The sequence below is a fragment of the Balaenoptera physalus genome, assembly GCF_965194825.1.
Source record: "Balaenoptera physalus genome assembly, chromosome: 2".
Taxonomy (NCBI): domain Eukaryota; kingdom Metazoa; phylum Chordata; class Mammalia; order Artiodactyla; family Balaenopteridae; genus Balaenoptera; species Balaenoptera physalus.
The window spans coordinates 130216652-130234662 of NC_138883.1; the positions used below are offsets into that span (position 1 = coordinate 130216652).

Genomic DNA, 18011 nt, shown 5'->3' on the forward strand with positions numbered 1-18011 from the left:
TATGTATCTCTGAATAATAAATAGCATTGTTTTCTGTATTTATACGTTTTAGGTTTGTATAAATTTGCAGTATGTGTCTCACTCTGTTTCTCACTTTTGTCCACTCAGCACTGTTTTTAGTTGTTGCTGCTGGCTACTTTGTTGTGCTCCATAGAATGCATCTGCCATCCTGTGCTTGTCTGTTCTCCTAGCAGTGGGCATTCAGCTCATCCCCAGCTCCCAGCTGCCACAATGGTGCTGCCATGAACATCCTGTGCAACTCCACTTAGGAGGCTCAGAGAGACTTTTCTGAGTTTATACTCTAAGGGTAGGATTGCATGGTCACAGGGTACACTCATACTTCAAGTTCACCACATACTGGCCAATTGCTACACCCATCTGCATTCCCACTTGTGGGGTACATGGGTTCCTGTTTTCTCACATCCCCAACAATGTTTGGCATTGTTGGTCTTTCTAACCTTTGCCACCTTGATGCATATATGTGCTATTTAATTACTTTTCAATTCTACTTACGTTTCTCTTATTAGTGATTTTGAGTACCTCTTCATATACTGCTTAGCCATTGGATTCCCCTTCTGTGAATAGCCTGTTAGCATTCTTTCTCATTTTTCTTTTGGGGTTTCCTGTGCTTTTCTTATTGATAATTGAGATTTTCTTATATATTATAAATTAGCAATATTACAAATATTTTCTTATATCTATCGCTCATTTATTAATTTTGTCTGTGGTGTTCTTCATGGCATGGAACTTAATTTTTCTAGAGTCAAATCCATTAATTTTTAACCTTATGATTTATGCTTTGAGAGTTTATTTAGAAAGCCTTTCTCACCCAAATATCAAAGATATTCTCCAAAATGTCCATGTGAGTCTTGCTTTAACCTATCCCACATGTTTTAATATGTAACACTATCACTCACATAACTTAGTTTATAAATTACTCTTTAATCCAGATATTATTCAAATGATATGTGTTCTAGTTTGCATATATATGGGGTTTTTCAAGATATTCTGATGTTACTGATTTCTAATTTTACTGCATTGTGGGCAGAAACATATTTGTATAGTATCAACTCTTTGAAATTTACTGAAGCTTCCTTTGTGACCTAGTCCATAGTCAATTTTTGTGAATGTTCCAAGTATGCTACAAAAGGAAATTGTATTCTTTACCTGTTGTGTTTAAGGTTCTAATAAATCTGTATTAGGGTAACTTTATTAATTCTGTTACTCAGATTTATATATATATTTATCTTTTGGCAATTTGATACGTTAGTTTTTAAGGTAAGTGTGCTTAAATTTCGAACTATAATTATTGATCCATCTGTAACTTCCCATGGTTCTGCCAGTCATTTTTTTATATATTCTGATATCTTCTGTTGGGTGGGAGGAGAGTTAAACAGCCTGTCTTCTTAATCTGTTATTTTATTTGTGAGTATATATTGTTCTTCTTTGTCCCCTATGTCTATATCTATTTTGCCTGATATTAAAATTGATACTTTAGCTCTCTTGGTAACAATTTTCCTATAATACCTTTTTCCATCTCTTAATTTTCAATCTTCATATTTTTTTGTTTTAATTACTGATATATTTGAGTTTTTAAATTTCCTTTTGTCCTACCAGTTTTATGTTCCTTGCTTTCTCCTTTCTTGCCTTCCTTTAGTTTAGTCAAATATTTTTGTCATCCCTTTCCCTGTCTATTAACTGGTAAGTTATACATTATTTTATTTTTCTTCTAGTGATTACCATAGAATTTGTCGCTTGTATCCCTGACTTATTACACTCTAATGCAATTAGTCAATTAACCACTTTCTGGACAATGTAAGGGACTTTGAGTATGTTAATTCTCTCTTCCCTTCTGCTTGATGCTATATTGTTCTGTACTTAAATCACCATATGTTTCATACCACAGACAAGAAGAAAGAGGAAGAAGATATTTGTAATACATATAATTGACAAAGGGCTCATATCTAGCATCTGTAAAGAACTCCTATATATCAATAAAACAAAGACAAACAACTGAATAGAAAAGTGGACAAGAGACTTTTTTTTTTTGGCCGGGCCATGTGGCTAGCGGGATCTTAGTTCCCCAGCTATGGATTGAATCATGGCAGTGAAAGTGCCAAGTTCTAACCACTGGACTGCCAGGGAACTCCCTGGCAAGAGACTTTTCACAAAAAAGGATACCCACATAACTAAAAAGCATATTAAATGACACTCCTCTCATCAGTCACCAGGGAAATGAAAATTAAAGTCATAGGATACTACTACATTTCCACTAATATTGCTAAAAGTTTTTAAAAGCCTAATAACATCAAGTTGGCAAGTATATAGTGCTCTCATATGTTTTCTCATATGTGGTTGTTTAGAATATATTTGGAATAACTACTTTAGAAAACTGTTTGGCATTATTACTAAGTTTAAATGTTTGAATACCCTATGACCCAGCAGTATCACTCCCAAATATACACCCAACAGAAATGCATACATATGTTCACCAAAATACACAGCCAAGAATGTCCAAAGCTACGTGTTATTTGTAATAGCCAAGGATTGGAAACAATCCAAATGTTCATCAGCAGTAGAGTAGATAAAATTGTGATCTGTTCATACAAAGAAAATGATGAAACAACTCCTATGCTTAACATGATGGATGACTTCCACAAACATAATGTTTGTGAAAGAAGCCAGACTAAAAAGAATTCATACTGTATGATTCCGTTTATGTAACAGAGGAGGAAGAGAATAGTGACTGGGAGGGCCTACCAGTCCAGAATTTCTTCCTGCCCAGAAGTAGGTATTCTTGTTATATTGTAAAACAGAAAATATAAAGATATGAGGTCCAAGATATGATATTTGTTGCATATGTTGAGACCTGACTAATGTTATTAGTACTTAATGTTGAGCACTTGCTACAAAATTGAGTAAATTATCCTCTGCCAAAATCCACCACCTCCTGAGTGCTTTCCAAATTAGCAGTACCAAACCTTGTCAGCAGATGGCGGGCCTTGTACGCATATGTGCTGAATACCCAACAAGAATTTAAGTTAATGTTCCAAGCTGTCCTACAGTTACTTTTGTGTTTAAGGGAGTTGTTTTAAACTTCACTGCTTCTTTTTGACCTGATTCTTCACTGTAACATATTCACTGGAACATGCATGTTTAAACTGCATGGTTTTCATGCAATCACTTTGTTTTCTCAGTGAAGTGTGAATATTTTGTCCAAACCTATCTGCTTTAGGAAGTAACAAGGCTTTGGTTTTGTACATTTCTACAATTAGGCTCACAACCACAAGGACTTTTTCTTTTGCCCGGTCTTGGAAGTGGAAGACCAGGGTAATTTCTTAGGCAGTTCTCGCGGGATTTGTGTTTCTCTTAAAAGGGTATCTTTCAGTGCATCCTCTTCCTCCTCCTGCATCGCCTTTTATGGTGCCCATCAGGCTAGGCCAGTTCTTTTCTCCTTGGGCTGACAGATAAGGGCTGCAGGGTGACTCACGCTCCGTGCCTTCCATCCCTAACTGTGGCCTGAAGCTTCATTCCTTCTACCTGCCCTTCTCTGTTCCAGCACTACTTCATTCAGTAATTATTTATTAACTTTGGAGAGTGAATCCAAATCTTGTGTTCCTATGCGTGCAGTTGTTTTTTCGAATGGGGCCAAGGTAGTCACTAGTGAAAGCAAGCAAATTTTTTCCAGTGTTAAGGATTATTTTCTATCCTGGTTACTGGTAGATAGATTCCCCAGAGACAGATAGTGTCTTTATAAAGGCAGGAGTACATCATTGCACACACACACACACACGTACCTTTTAAAATAATCTTTCTATGTGGCATGATGGTTATGGCCTATTGAGACTGCTGCTCTGGAACATGTGACCTGTCCCCAGCTTTCTCTGTGACTGCTTGATTTGTCATCTTTGGAGTCCTCCACAGCTTACCCAGAGAGCACTTTGCCTGGCCTTGCTTGCTGTGCTGAACTAGCTCTCAGGTGTGCCTGTGATAAGTAAACGCTCCTCAGAGCATCAACAGGACACCTTCCAGGTATCTCTAAGGTATGTGACATGATATATTTGACAACATGGCCTTAGAGTCAGGTCGCCCTGGGTTGGTGTCAGCATCCATTCAACCTTCGCAACTGAAGGACCCTGGGCAAGTCCTTCCTTCTCCTTTCCTGTTGAGGTGGGAAAGATCAGCCCCCAGAGGGTTGCTGTGGTGATGAAATGAACCCTACATTAAAACATCTGGGTATGTGGTAGGTCTAAGAAAGTAGCTATTATTATTGCTACTGTCTAATTGAGCATTTTCCTTTCTGCCATTTCATCCTGGAAATGATTTGATTTTAAAGCATGTAGTACCGACATCACAGAATAAGATACTGTACTTCAAGACTGCCCCTGTCTTGCTATATTCTTTCCTATACTTTTTCCTACGACTTGAGAAGGCTGTTTTGTTTCGTTTTGTTTTTTTTTGTCTTTGCTCTTACGAACCACCTAAGCTAAAAATCAGATATGTATATATCTGTATGTAGATATGTGTATATACATATACACATGTATATGTTTTAAGCTCGAGTTTGTTTTTTTGTCTTGCTTTCTCTAGATTCATTATAGTCACAGATTTGGAAAATGATTCTAACACAAGTTTTCCAGAGAGGAATGAACATGGGGGAGGTTTCTCCCTTAGCCAGTACTTCCTGGGAGGGGGTAGAAGATAATGGAGAAAATAGTGGCAAGGGGGACAGTGTCTATATCTACCTGCCATCACCTCATTAGGATGGTGGAATTCTACTTAGTTCCACATATTTCCCAGAATACATTCCCAAGGCTTTTATTGTGAATTTTTGATACTTCGGTAAATAGCCTTTGCTTTTACCATCATCCTCCCTTAATTGGTCCAGTCAATAACCTCCAAATATAGCTTTTGCTTTCTCTACTCAACTTTAAATTTTTAGTTCATGCCATCACCTAGAGATGTGTTTCGTTTTTTTTTTGGCTGCGTTGGGTTTTCGTTGCTGCTTTTGGGCTTTCTGTAGTTGCAGCGAGCAGGGGCTACTCTTTGTTGCGGTGTGCGGGCCTCTCACTGTGGTGGCTTCTCTTGTTGAGGAGCACAGCCTCTAAGCACGTGGGCTTCAGTAGTTGTGGCACATGGGCTTAGTTGCTCCACGGCGGCATGTGGGATCTTCCTGGACCAGGGCTCGAACCCATGTCCCCTGCATTGGCAGGCAGATTCTTAACCACTGCCCCACCAGGGAAGTCCCAATGTTTCTTTAAAGAGTCACTTTCTCTGCACTTATCTTTTGGGCATAAAGGCTCTGACAAATGCTCATGTGCTCAAAACCCTCCTTCTCCCTTTCCTACTTCCAGGAAACACCCCACTGCTCTCCAGAGGAGATATTTCTCCTGTCAGCTCCTCCCATTCAATGCTATGTGCCTAGAATGTTTTATGCTTATTTAACAAAGAAGGAAATAATTTGATTTTTCCTGGCACTCTTCGTCATCCTGTATTCCCACGATTGAAGAGACGCTCTTACTTTATACAAAATCTGGTTTTTTAAATCATTTTTTTTAATGTGGGGAAGCAGAAAAACACATGGCACAGATTACTTTCATATACTTTACCTACTTTCTATTATTTGAATCCTCTAAAGCTTTACTATTTTTATTTTTGTTGAAGTATAGCTGATTTAAGATATTATATTAGTTTCAGGTGTACTGAAACTAATTTCATAGTAATTCAATATTTTTATAGATTGTACTTCATTTTAAGTTATCACAAAATAATGGCTAAATTTCCCTGTGCTGTACAATATATCCTTGTTGCTTATCTACTTTATACTTAGTAGTTTGTACCTCTTAATCCCCTACTCCTATCTTGCCTCTCCCCCCATCCCTCTCCCCACTGGTAACCACTAGTTTGTTCTTTATGTCTGTGAGTCTGTTTCTGTTTTGTTATATTCATTCGATTCTTTTACTTTTAGATTCCACTTATAAGTGATAGCATAGAGAGTATTTGTCTTTTGTCTTGCTCTGTCTGACTTATTTCACTAAGCATAATAATCTCTAGGTCCATTCATGTTGTTGCAAATGGCAGAATTTCATTCTTTTTATGGCCAAGTACTATTCCATTGTATGTGTGCGCACACGCGTATATATTGGGTTGGCTAAAAAGTTCGTTCGTGTTTTTTCGTAAGCTGTTATAGAAAAACCCAAACTTTTTGGCCAACCCAATATATATGTATCACATCTTCTTTATCCATTCATCTGTTGATGGGCACTTAGGTTGCTTCTATATCTTGGCTATTGTAAATAATGCTGCTATGAACATTGGGGCGCGTGTATCTTTTCAAATTAGTGTTTTCACTTTCTTCGAATAGCTTTACTATTTTAGAGCACTGCATTTTGGTCTTTCCCTTTTCTAATACTCTATCTGTATAATATACATTTCCCTTAAACAACTGCACTTAATAATAATGATTTTAAACAACCACACTAGCTAGCAATTCTTGATCACCTTCTGGTCTGGCTCTTGCTAAGTCCTTTGCAGACCTCATCTCACCATTTAATCGGCAGTCCTCCCTGTGATGTGGGTACCCTTCATGTTCCCATTTTCAAATGAAGAAAACCAAAGCTGAGAGAAGTGAGGTCATATCCCAGGGTCACAAAGCTGGGAAGTAGCAGAGCAGAGCCAGGTCTGCATCCAACTCTGGTGTCCACATTCCTCACCACAGCACAGATCCCATTCGCTAGCACAGAATGGAAACATGACAATGCCCTCTACAGAGCACAACTTTTACCTATGTGTGCCAGATGGTAAAGAGAGACCCAGATGTAAACCTTTTCTCCTTTTGACTCTAGAAAATCCTAATTTTCCTCTTCCAAGATTGATTTTTCATCAGATTTCCATCATCAGCAATGGTCCCACAAGGCTTCTGCTGTTCACTGGTACTCAATATTCTTGCCAAATTCCTGAGCTTTTAAAAGGAAACCCTCTATTGCCTTAGTAATACCAGAGGAGATTGCACTTGTTTGTTGCAGGTTAAAACAAGTCTCCATCCCTGTGGGATCTTCTGAAACTCATCTGAAATGAGATAGTGTTTTGTCATGTGCTCTGTAGAATTACTGCAGATGTATTTTCATTCAATGAAATATGCTGTGGTTTAAGTTGTGGACCTGCCAAATTAACATACTGCCACATTGTGTTGTTCAGAATTCTCTGTCTTTTCATCTGTCCAGTGTGTTTCCTAAAGCTACCCAAACACATTATGGGCCCACCAGATAATAAATCCTCAAAGCATCCCTGGCAGGTAGATAGGAAAGGAAAGGAGAAAATGTTGCCCTCCCACACATTACTTATGAGCAAATAGAGACAGACAAGATTGCCTGAAATTGACTGATGGCTTTAAATGAGTTGGAAATGGAGGTAAGACTATAATTTAGTTATTTCCTGATGTAGCACTCCCCCAGTTCCTTTTTTATTAAACATATTGTGAAGCTAAAGTAATTTTATTTTCTATTTTGTCTTTTCTTTTATGTGAACAGTGTACCCTCAATGAGCTCCAGAAGGCTCATTGTAGATTGCATTAGCTTGATAGCCTTCATTTCTGGCTGGTAGTGCCAGGACCCTGGAATAGCATGCAACGGCAACTTCAAAGGGTAAGAGTAGAAAGTGCCACATTCCCTGCACACGCTAAACAACAGAATGTTGTATTTGTTCATCTTTTTAACCAAATATCTCAGGCATATAAAACTAAAGATATTGTTACGCGAATACTCAAGTACACACTACCAAGCTTCAAAATAGAACATTTCAGATAAGTGGAAGCCTGTTCTGCGTTCTTCTCAAACTCTTTTCTTCTCCCCATGTTACAGGCAATTGTGATGTTGAATTTAGTGTTTTTCATTCCTCTGAATCTATACGTGTATAGCCATAAAAAATATACAGTATTATTTTTCATTTTTTTACTTCATATGTATGTTTCCTTCTGTAGCTTGCTCTTTTCCCCCCATTACTTTTCTATTTTTGAGATGTATCCACGTCAATTTATACACATAGAGCTAGTCTCTTCATTTTAAACCTCCATATTATGTTTAATCCGTCTAACTTTCCTCTAATTTAATTATATATTCTGAGGGTGAACACATAAATTGCTTCCAATTTTTCACTATTATAAACACTATTTCCGTGATTGTTTTTGTACATGTCTCTATGGGCATATGTGCAAGATTATCTCTGAGGTATATGCCCAGGAGTGGAATTGCTTAATTGACAAGTATCCACATCATCAGCTTTACTGGGTTTGCTTTCCACCAGTTTATACTCTCACCAGCAGTAATTCCCATTACTCCATGTCCTCTTCAATACTTGATATTGTCAGACTTTTTATCTTTGCCAATCATATAGTTTCTTTAATTGCATTTCCCTGATAGTGAGGTTTGACATCTTTTCATACATCTGCTGGACATTTGGAATTTCTGTTCTGTGAAATGTCCGTTCATTTCTTTTACTCATTTTTTAACTGGGCTATTTGCATTTTTCTTATTAACTTGTAGACATTCTTCATATTTCTGATGACAAGTTATTTGCTGGTTACATATATTGTGTATGTATTCCCAATGTGTAATTTGTCTTCTCACTTTCTTTATGATGAATTTTGATGCACAGGAGTTTTTATTTTTAATGTGACCAAATTTACCTGCTTCTTTCATTCTGATTTGTACTTTTGTATCTTATTTAAGAAGTCCTTCCCTACCCCAAAGTCATGGAGTTACTTTTCCTTATGTTTTCCCTCAAACGTATCAAAGTTTTGCTTTTTACATTTAGGCCTCTAAAAGTCACTTGGAACTTTTGTGTACATAGTGTGAGGGATCTAATTTTTTCCCTTTGGATAACTTAAGTGAGGAGGTAAATAGTTTTACAGACAGGTGAAAAAAGGACTCAGAGTCTGAAGAATTCTATAGGGTTTGAAATGTGAGACCAATGATAGGTTGACAAAAATCTTTTAAACTTAGAGAGTTCAGAAATGGCAACAGGTCACCTTCACGTGTGACTGCATCCCTTCAGGGCTGGGTATCCTGCTAACAGCTTGTTGGATGTCATTGGATTCATGCGGTCTGTGCCCTCATGTAGACATTCTTGTAGCAAAGGCAAAACTATGGTCAATGAAAGCCATGTGTTTGTTCCTGCTGAAATTGCCTCCTTCCAGGTCTCCTTCTCAGTAGATACTCAAATTAAATTTCCAGGCAGTGAAGTAACGGAAAGTTACCACTTGGACTTGACCACAATGTGATTTAAAAAAGAAAAATTGGTACTTCCATATCTAACTAGCTGCCCTGGGTGAGTTCACGCAGTGTTCATCTATTAGGGTGCTGATGAAAGGAAAATCTCTGAGCCTGGAGTCAGCCAGTAGGGGTTCTGCACTAGTTTATTATGGCTGCCATAACAAAGTACTACCAGCTAGGTGATTTAAACAACAGAAAGTTATTCTGAGATGAACGTATGGGTGGCGATGGTTCCTTCTGGGGACTATGAGGTGTTCCACACCTCTCTGCTAACTTCCAGATGTGTACTGGCAACCTTTGGTGTTCCTTGTCTTACAGACACATCACACCAAGCTCTGCCTTTGTGTTCACATGGCATTCTCCCTGTGCCTCTGTGTCCAAATATCTCCTTTTTATAAGGATACCAGTCATACTGTCCAGTATGACATTTTCTTAATATAACTAATTATGTCTTCAATGGTGCTATTTCCAAATAAAGTCACATTTTGAGGTACTGAGGGTGAGGACTTCATATGAATTTGGGATGGGGGGGACACAATTCAAACCCTAATAGGTTCTTACAAAGTTTCTTTTATTCCGCCTTTTATAAAATTTCAATAATTTCTCCAGCCCTTAATTAGAGCAACAGTCTAATATTTTTGCAACTAAATCAATGTGAAAATATGTTCCTTTCTTGAAGGTTTTTTTCCCTAAAATTTATTCCAAAATCTATGAAAATTAAAATATGAACTATAGCCTCAAAGTCTCTAAGTCAGTGGATCTGCAGGTTGTTCCTTCTGTCTTCCCTCCTCACCTCACGCTCCCTCCTTCCATAGACAGCAGGCATCCACTGTGTGTCAGACACTGCAGGGTGCTGGGGATGTCAAGATGAATGCGGCAGCCTTGGACTCTGCTTTCTCAGAGTCCTGCACTAAAGGGATTGGTGCCAAGTCCCCAGGCACTTAAAATGCAATGCGAGAGATGTATTCTGAGAGAGGAGGTTCACAGTTCTGTGGGGGCACAGTCAGGTGTTCACAGAGTCGCCCAACCCAGCCTGGGATGTCAGGGAACAGAGCCAGCACTAGGATGAGGGAGCCAGGTGCCCAGACCACACCACTTAAGGAGGCGCTCACACTTGGATGCCAACCCTGCACTTGCCCGACGCTGAGAGTGAGCACCTCCTTAAATGGTGTGTCCTAGGTGTCTCACTGGTCTCACTCTAGTCCTGGCCCTGGCAGGGAAGGCTACGTAAAGGAGGAGACAGCTAAGCTAAAACTGGAAAAGGGATGATAGAAAGATGAATGGCAGTTTGCCAGATAGAGATGGAAGAAAGAACATTCCAGATAGAAGGACCAGCAAAGACCCAGAGAGAAGGTAGGCATGACACAACTGGGGAGCTGAAAGAGAACTGGCATCAGGGGAGCCAAATGGGAAGGTTTAGATGACTCCCATGAGTCATCTGAACTCATCAAGTCGAGGGAAACTAGAGTCCCAGCAGAGCCACTGCCACCTCTGCGCCACGTTTGTACACAACTGGGTGAGTGAACGGAGCCTTCGTGAGAATTAAAAAAAAAAGTCTCCTTTTCTCCAGGTGGACACAGGCATGTATCCAAGCACACAGCTCAGTCAGCAGAGCCTGGGCTGGATTGAAACTCCCACTTGCCCCCTTGGGCAGGTGTCCATCAGGATTTAGGCAGAGGAAGGCGCAGGAGTCTGTGGGTGCAGAGTCGGGCCCTGAAGACAAGAGTTTGAGGCCCTTAGTGTTGGACCAGAACTCCAAAACCAACCCCAGATGGCCTGGTGTGCTTCACTCAGCTCTGAGCTGGAGGATTGGCCTTTCTGTTCCAACCCCATGTTGTCACATCGTGAATTCTGCTACTCTGGGAGTTGGGAGCTATATTGAATTTATTTTTCTTTTGTAACTCACCGATCCTCAGGCTAATTTCCTTAACCCCAGCTTAGTGGCTTGACTTGATCAGCCGAAGGGAAAAGACTGGATTTATCACCTATTTCTAGATTCTTCCGCATCTGGGATCATGATATGAAATATATTAACATATTTAAACTTACAGTATAATTGATTTACCAGAATATTCCATTAAAAATATTTTTGTATGGCTTTTCTCTCTATGAATTTACTGTTTCTCATTAAGATTATACTTTTCATAGACCTAGGCATTCCCCTGGAGACCTCCAGGACTTAAAGCTCCTCAGGAGGCATGCCAACAGCTTTGGAAGGTTAGAAAGAGACCAGTAGCTCAGTGTCCAAGCCTGATTTATGGCCTCCCCTTGGGAATGCCCACTCTGTTGAGTGTCAGGTGCAGCAAGACCCACAGCATTCTCTGTTCTCCTAACCTCCCCCATTAAAACATGGGTAGGATCATCCAGTGACGCAACAAAGTTAGAGCCAAAGCCGACATCTCTTTCTGACCTGCTTTAAATGAGTAAGTTAGGAATAGTGTCTGGCTCGCAGATGATATTAAGGTTAAAATAATTTGATTTTTGTTTAATAATTATTAATACAGTTATTTCTTTAAACAAAAATGACTAAGTTTATGGCTGAGTCTCATCTATATTTTGTTTTGCTTCCAAATGTTCACAAACTTTTCAAAAATAACAGATTTATTTAGATATAATTCACATGCCATACAATTCACCCAATTAAAGTATACAATTTGGTGGGTTTTAGTATGCAACATCACCACAAACAATTTTACATTTTCATTCCATTAGCAGTCTGTCCCCATTCTCAAGTTCCCCAACCCCTGGCAACTACTAGTCTACTTTCTGTCTGTATGGATTTGCCTGTTAGGGACATTTCATGTAAATGGAACCATAGAGTGTGTGGTCTTTTGTGACTGGCCTTTTTCACTTAGCATAATTTTTTCAAGGTTCATCCATGTTGTAACATGTATCAATACTTCCTTCCTTTCTGTGACTGAATAACATTTTATTGAGTGGATATACCACATTTTATTCATTCATTCTTCAGTTGGTGGACATTTGGGTTGTTTTTACTTTTTGGCTCTTATGCATAGTGCAGTTATGAACATTTGTGTACAAGTTTTTATGTCGACATATGTTTTTGTTTCTTTTGGGTATATACCTAGCAGTGGAATTGCCAGGTCATCTAGTAATTCTGTGTTTAAACTTTTGAGGAACTGACACTGTTTTCCAAAGTAACTGTACGACTTTACATACCCACCAGCAGTGTGTGAGGATTCCAATTTCTCCACATCTTAGTCAACACTTTTATTATCTTTTTTAAAATCATTATTATTATAGCCACTGTCCTAATGGGTGTGAAGTGGTATCTCATTGTAGTTTTGATTTGCATTTTCTTGATGACCAATGATGAACATCTCTTTATGTGCTTATTGCATCTTCTTCAAAGAAATGACTCTTTAGGTGCTTTGCTCATTTTTTAGTTGGGCTATTTATCTTTTTTATTATTGTTGTAGGAGTTCTTTTTATATTCTGAATGTAAGTCTCTCATCAGAAATATGATTTGTAAAAATATTCCACAAACCATTTTTTTTCACAACCATTTTTTATGTCCTGAATATTTTTTAAAATATGTATTTATTCATTTATTTATTTGGCTGCATTGGGTCTTTGTTGTGGCACACAGGCTTTTCATTGAGGCATGTGGGAATTTTCATTGCGGTGCTCATTGCAGCACACAGGCTCTTTGTTGCGGCACGTGGGCTTCTCTCTAGTTGTGGCATGCAGGTTTTCTCTTCTCTAGTTGTGGCGCATGGGCTCCAGAGCATGTAGGCTCTGTAGTTTGTGGCACACGGGCTCTCTAGTTGAGGCACGTGAGCTCAGTAGTTGTGGCACGCAGGCTTTGTTGCCCCGCGGCATGTGGGATCTTAGTTTCCCTACCAGCCAGGGATTTAACCCGCGTCCCTTGCATCGGAAGGTGGATTCTTTACCACTGGACCACCAGGGAAGTCCCTGTCCTAAATATTTTTGAAGATGAGTGGTCAATCAAACTTTATATGGCACCATTCAGCCACTAAAAGTGATATTATAGCATTTATTGCCACATTTTAATGTATGATTAAGTGGAAGAAGCAGGTTCTAAAACATTATGATCCTTTTTAAAAGATGCATAGAAAATCATCTGGAAGTGTGTGTGTGTGTATATATATATCAAGGTGTATAGCAGTCATCTTTGGATGTTGTAATTATATATTTTAATTTTCCATATCTTTTCTTACTTTTAATGATGAATATGTATTGTTCTGATAGTAAATTATTCTCAATTTTTTAAAAAGCCCAATTGTATAAGAAAATGCCTACCTCTCTTGCACATGAGTTTGACTGATTCTACCTATTATTTGGACTTTCCAAAATCTGATGTGGGTGGGAACAAGATGAGACCACAAATGAGCCCATTTCAACATAACCTGAAACTATGCCTCTCAGTTCCAGAGAGACCACAGGCTGGGAGGGGAGGGAGTAAAAGGTATGAATATGTATAGGGATTTAATATCAATCTGTATGGCTTGCTTCAGTTTGCAAAGCACTTTCAGACATCTTACTTGATTCTCACAGCAACCCTATTGGACACCAGCGTTCAGATGAGGAAACCAAGGTTCAGAAACATTTTTTTCTTTCCCAAGGTTGTGTGGCCTAGTAAGTAAGGATGCTCAAACTACAGTCTGGGTTTTCTACTCCTGTTGCAGTACTTGTAACTGATTGCCTTGCCTCTCATACTGTATTCTTCTCTATAAAATTTTCTCTGAGAGCCGGATATTTGAAGGATCACTTTTTAATACCTGAAAAGATGCTGTGGTGTTAACTTGGAGTGCTGTGCTGTGCTTCTGGCTAAGATGGCTTCACAAACCCCCAAATACTTTTCTTTAGTGTTCTATCTCAGGAAAGGAAGAATTTTTGGTACATGAATTAACTTATGCCTTGTTGTTGTTTACTTTTCTATTTTCTTCTCATTTATCAGCTTGATTGCTAAGCTTCAAATATTGCTTTCTTTTAAAATTGTTGCCCAAATGAAATCATCTTGGCATTTGTATTGGCTTTATTTCTCTTCTATGACTTTTACAAGCAGCCTTGGAAACAAAGGACCTCTTCTTTACTTCCTTGGCACACTCTTCATCATTTATGAACATGAGAAAGAAAGATGAATTTTTTCCTTTGCTCAGATAACTATGGCATTGTCTGAGTTATTTAGGCTAAATGAGGTAGAAAAAAATTTGAAGTCATTTTAAAAGTATGTGACTTTCTCTAGACTCTAGACAAGAGGTTGGTTTACAGACTTTTTCTGTAAAGACCCAGAGAGTAAATATTTTAGGCGTTGTAGGCCATGCAGTGTCTGTTGCAACTCTTCAACTCTGCCATTGTAGTGCAAAAGCCACAGACAATAAGTAAACAAGTGGGCCTGACTGTGTCAATAAAACTTTATTTACAAAAGCAGTCAGTGAGTAGATCTGGCCCACAGGCCACGGTTTGCTGACTCCTGTTTTCAATTGTTTAATTTTTGTCTACCAGGAATCTAATTCTTTGGCTAAGTGATTTGCTACCAACCATATGTTTCAAAGCCTCTTTCTATCACCATAGATGCTAGTGGGGTTTCTCTTAAAAAATAAAATGTGATAACGTACAAAGCTACTTATTACCTACTATATTCTAAGCTCATTAAGAGTTAGAAGGCAAGTCCAGTATTACTAGGTCGTCTATTTATCTCTTCCTTTCCAAGGTTAGAGCTGCTGCAAGTTGCAACCTGGACCCTTCTTGGTCCAGGAACATATCCCTGACCTCCTCTTGTGTTTTAAACCTCTTTACAATTATAGAAGGTATCCCAGTTCATAAGCTATTCAGTGAGCATTTTATTTCATTATGGCCATCTGAACCACAGATCTGAAAAGTAACTCTACTTCTATCAGTCAATTCCTTTGAAATTTATTGGAGAGCAAAATAGTTGTGAAAAGTATCCAATGACTATGTTGACCTTAAAAAAAAAAAAATAGGCTGCCAGTTATTTCTCCAGGAAAAAAAAAAATTAGGTTCATTCAGGATCGGCAGAAAATTTCCAGTTGGGGTCTGAAACCATGGTGAACCAGGTGCAAGTCCCCACATGGCAAGGGAAGGAGAATGCTTTTATAGAAGGGAAAAGGATTTGGGAGAGCCATAGTACACAAAGAGTCCATGGCTTTTGTTGACTAAAAGTTCTTGCCAGGAAAGAAGAGGAGTCTTTCTTCTTCCTGTTGGGCTCTGCTGTCCTCCTAGAGCAGGAGAGCTCCCAGAGTCTGGGCTCCTGACTCTATTTAACTGAAGTTTCTGTTTATTAATTATTTTACAATTGTTTGTAATTTTTTACAATTTTTACAATTGAAAACAAAACCTATTTTTGTGGTCTCTTAGTTACTTTCTCACATTATGTCTCAGTTTTTGGGTAATTTGGGAATCGTAAGGCCTTTTTGTATTAAAGATTCTGGGGTGGAGGGAAACATAAGAAGGATTGATTTCTTTTATTATGAATTTTGTACATAAAAACTTTCCATGCAAGAAAAGTTTCTAATAGTCTTCACAAGTATTTTTGAGAAGATTGTTTTTAAATGCCTGTTTCTAAACAATATATATAGATACATTTTTTAATATGAGAGAGTCTTACACCAAGAAACTACAAGAATATTTTCCCACTGCCACCTTTAAATTAATTTTAAAAATTAACATTTTTTCTGATGTAAAAGTAATATATTTTTATAGAAGAAAATTTGGGAAATTTATAAAGCATAAATAAGAAAAGTAAAATCACTCACAATCAACTCCTTAGAGATAACTATTGCTAACATTTTAGTGACATTTGGGTATCTCTTTATGCATATGTGTACATATAGATTAGATACAAAATTGATCTAATAAGATTATATAAAGTACTTTTGTAATCTGTCTTTTTTACCAAAGAATATATAGTGGGTATACTTCTATGTTGATAAATACAGATCGACATTAACTTTAATGGATACATGGTGTAGATGTACTTACTATAACCCACTTGGATGATCACCTATTGGGGTAATTTAAGTGCTTTATACTTTTATGCTATTACAAAGAATGCTTCAGTAAACATTCTTGTATATAGTATCCTTTTATACAGCCAGAGTATTTCTTCAAGATAAACTATTAAAAGTGCAATTAGCAGAAATACGTGTGTACATACATATGTATAATTTTGATATAGAAAAGTTTGTGCCCAAATTATATTCTTCCCAACAGTTAATGAGAGTGCTTCACACCCTCACCAAACTGGGAAATTTCTATAATTTCTCAACAGATCAGTTATCAGCATCATGGCATCCTTTCTGATTACTATTGTTGTTTTAATATTTTATATTTTTTAAACCAACACCTACACAGCACTTACTATGTGTCAGAAGCTATTCTAGGTGTGTTTTTTTTAAATATTAACTAATTTAATCTTTATAATAACCCAATGAAGTGGGCACTGTTATTATTCTTAACTTACAGATGAGAAAACTGTCAAGTGACTTGAAGGTCCTGTATCTACTAAGTGGTGGAACCAGGATTTGAACCTTCCTGATTATCCCTTGACCTTCCTTATTATCCCTTGAACCTTCCTGATTATCCCAAAGTCTATCCTCTTGACTACTATGCCCTGCTGCTCCTTGGAGGAAAGAAAGGCTTAACTGCCTAGGAAATGAACCTGGGCAACAGGGGTCAGAGAGCCAAATCCATCTATTATTTTCAGTATCTTCTATTTTAATTACTTTAAAGATAATCCCTTTGAATTTTTTAGGGTATATCAAGGTCAGAAGAAATCAAAAGAAGCTCTTCCCCACTACCAAGAGGCTTTAGAATGTATTGAGATCAGTAAAGGTGAAAAAAGTCTTGAGTGCGTACCAACATTGAGGGAATTGGCAGGTGTAGAACAAGCCCTGGGATTTCACGACGCATCCATCAACCACCTTTTACAGGTAAGCTGCAACGTACTGGCCACCAAAGCTGTTCCAATCCACTGCTTTTCACAGATACAGGTGGAATAGCAGCTCTGAGAATGCCTGGCTTTGTTAAGTGCTCTAGATAAGTAGAACACTTGGTCTGGAGTAGAAGTTCAACAAACATCTTCGTAAGTGGGCAAGTGTGGGATACTGGTCCTCTGTTACCTGTGCATCTTCCACAAACAGTCTGAGACTGCCTGAAGGTGGCTTTTCTCATATTAGGTGCATAATTTAAGTCTTGTTTCCCAGACAAAGTTTCTTTATTATTTAATGTTTATCTATTTAGAGCTTATGTTATCAAACTTATTAGGGTTCTTATCTACCACTTTCTACAATCTTTACCTGAAGTCACTTTGAGTTGTCATCTGGTAGCTGCTGTTCTACTTTGTCATTAAAAGATTCCTCTGTGAGTGTGTCAGTTAGGGTTCTTCAGAGAAATAGAACCAATTGGATGTATACATAGAGAGAGAGAGAGAGAGAGAGATTTACTGATATTTTAAGGAATTGGATCACACAACTGTGGGGGCTGACAAGTCCAAAATCCGTAGGGTAGGTGGGCCAGCTGAAAATGCAAGCAGCGTCTCTGTGTTACAGTCTTGAAGCAGAATTCCTTCTTCACTGAAACCTCAGCCTTTTGCTCTGTAGACCTTCAATTGATTGGATGAAGCCTACTCATCCAATTATTACCTATTATTGAAGGTAATCTCCTTTATTCAAAGTCTACTGATTATAAATGTTAATCATAGCTACAAAGTACATTCATAGCAACATTTAGACTAGT

At 38.1% G+C, this 18011-nt stretch overlaps 1 protein-coding gene across 3 annotated transcripts in view; it reads left to right on the top strand.

The window, feature by feature from the left end:
• Window positions 1-18011, top strand: part of TTC23 (tetratricopeptide repeat domain 23) — a 112616-nt gene that overhangs the window by 44629 nt on the left and 49976 nt on the right. For all 3 annotated transcript variants that reach the window (XM_082448451.1, XM_082448453.1, XM_082448452.1), the window contains exon 6: window positions 17029-17206. In XM_082448451.1, coding sequence (XP_082304577.1) covers window positions 17029-17206 — 178 coding nt within the window. The remainder of the gene's footprint in view (window positions 1-17028; window positions 17207-18011) is intronic.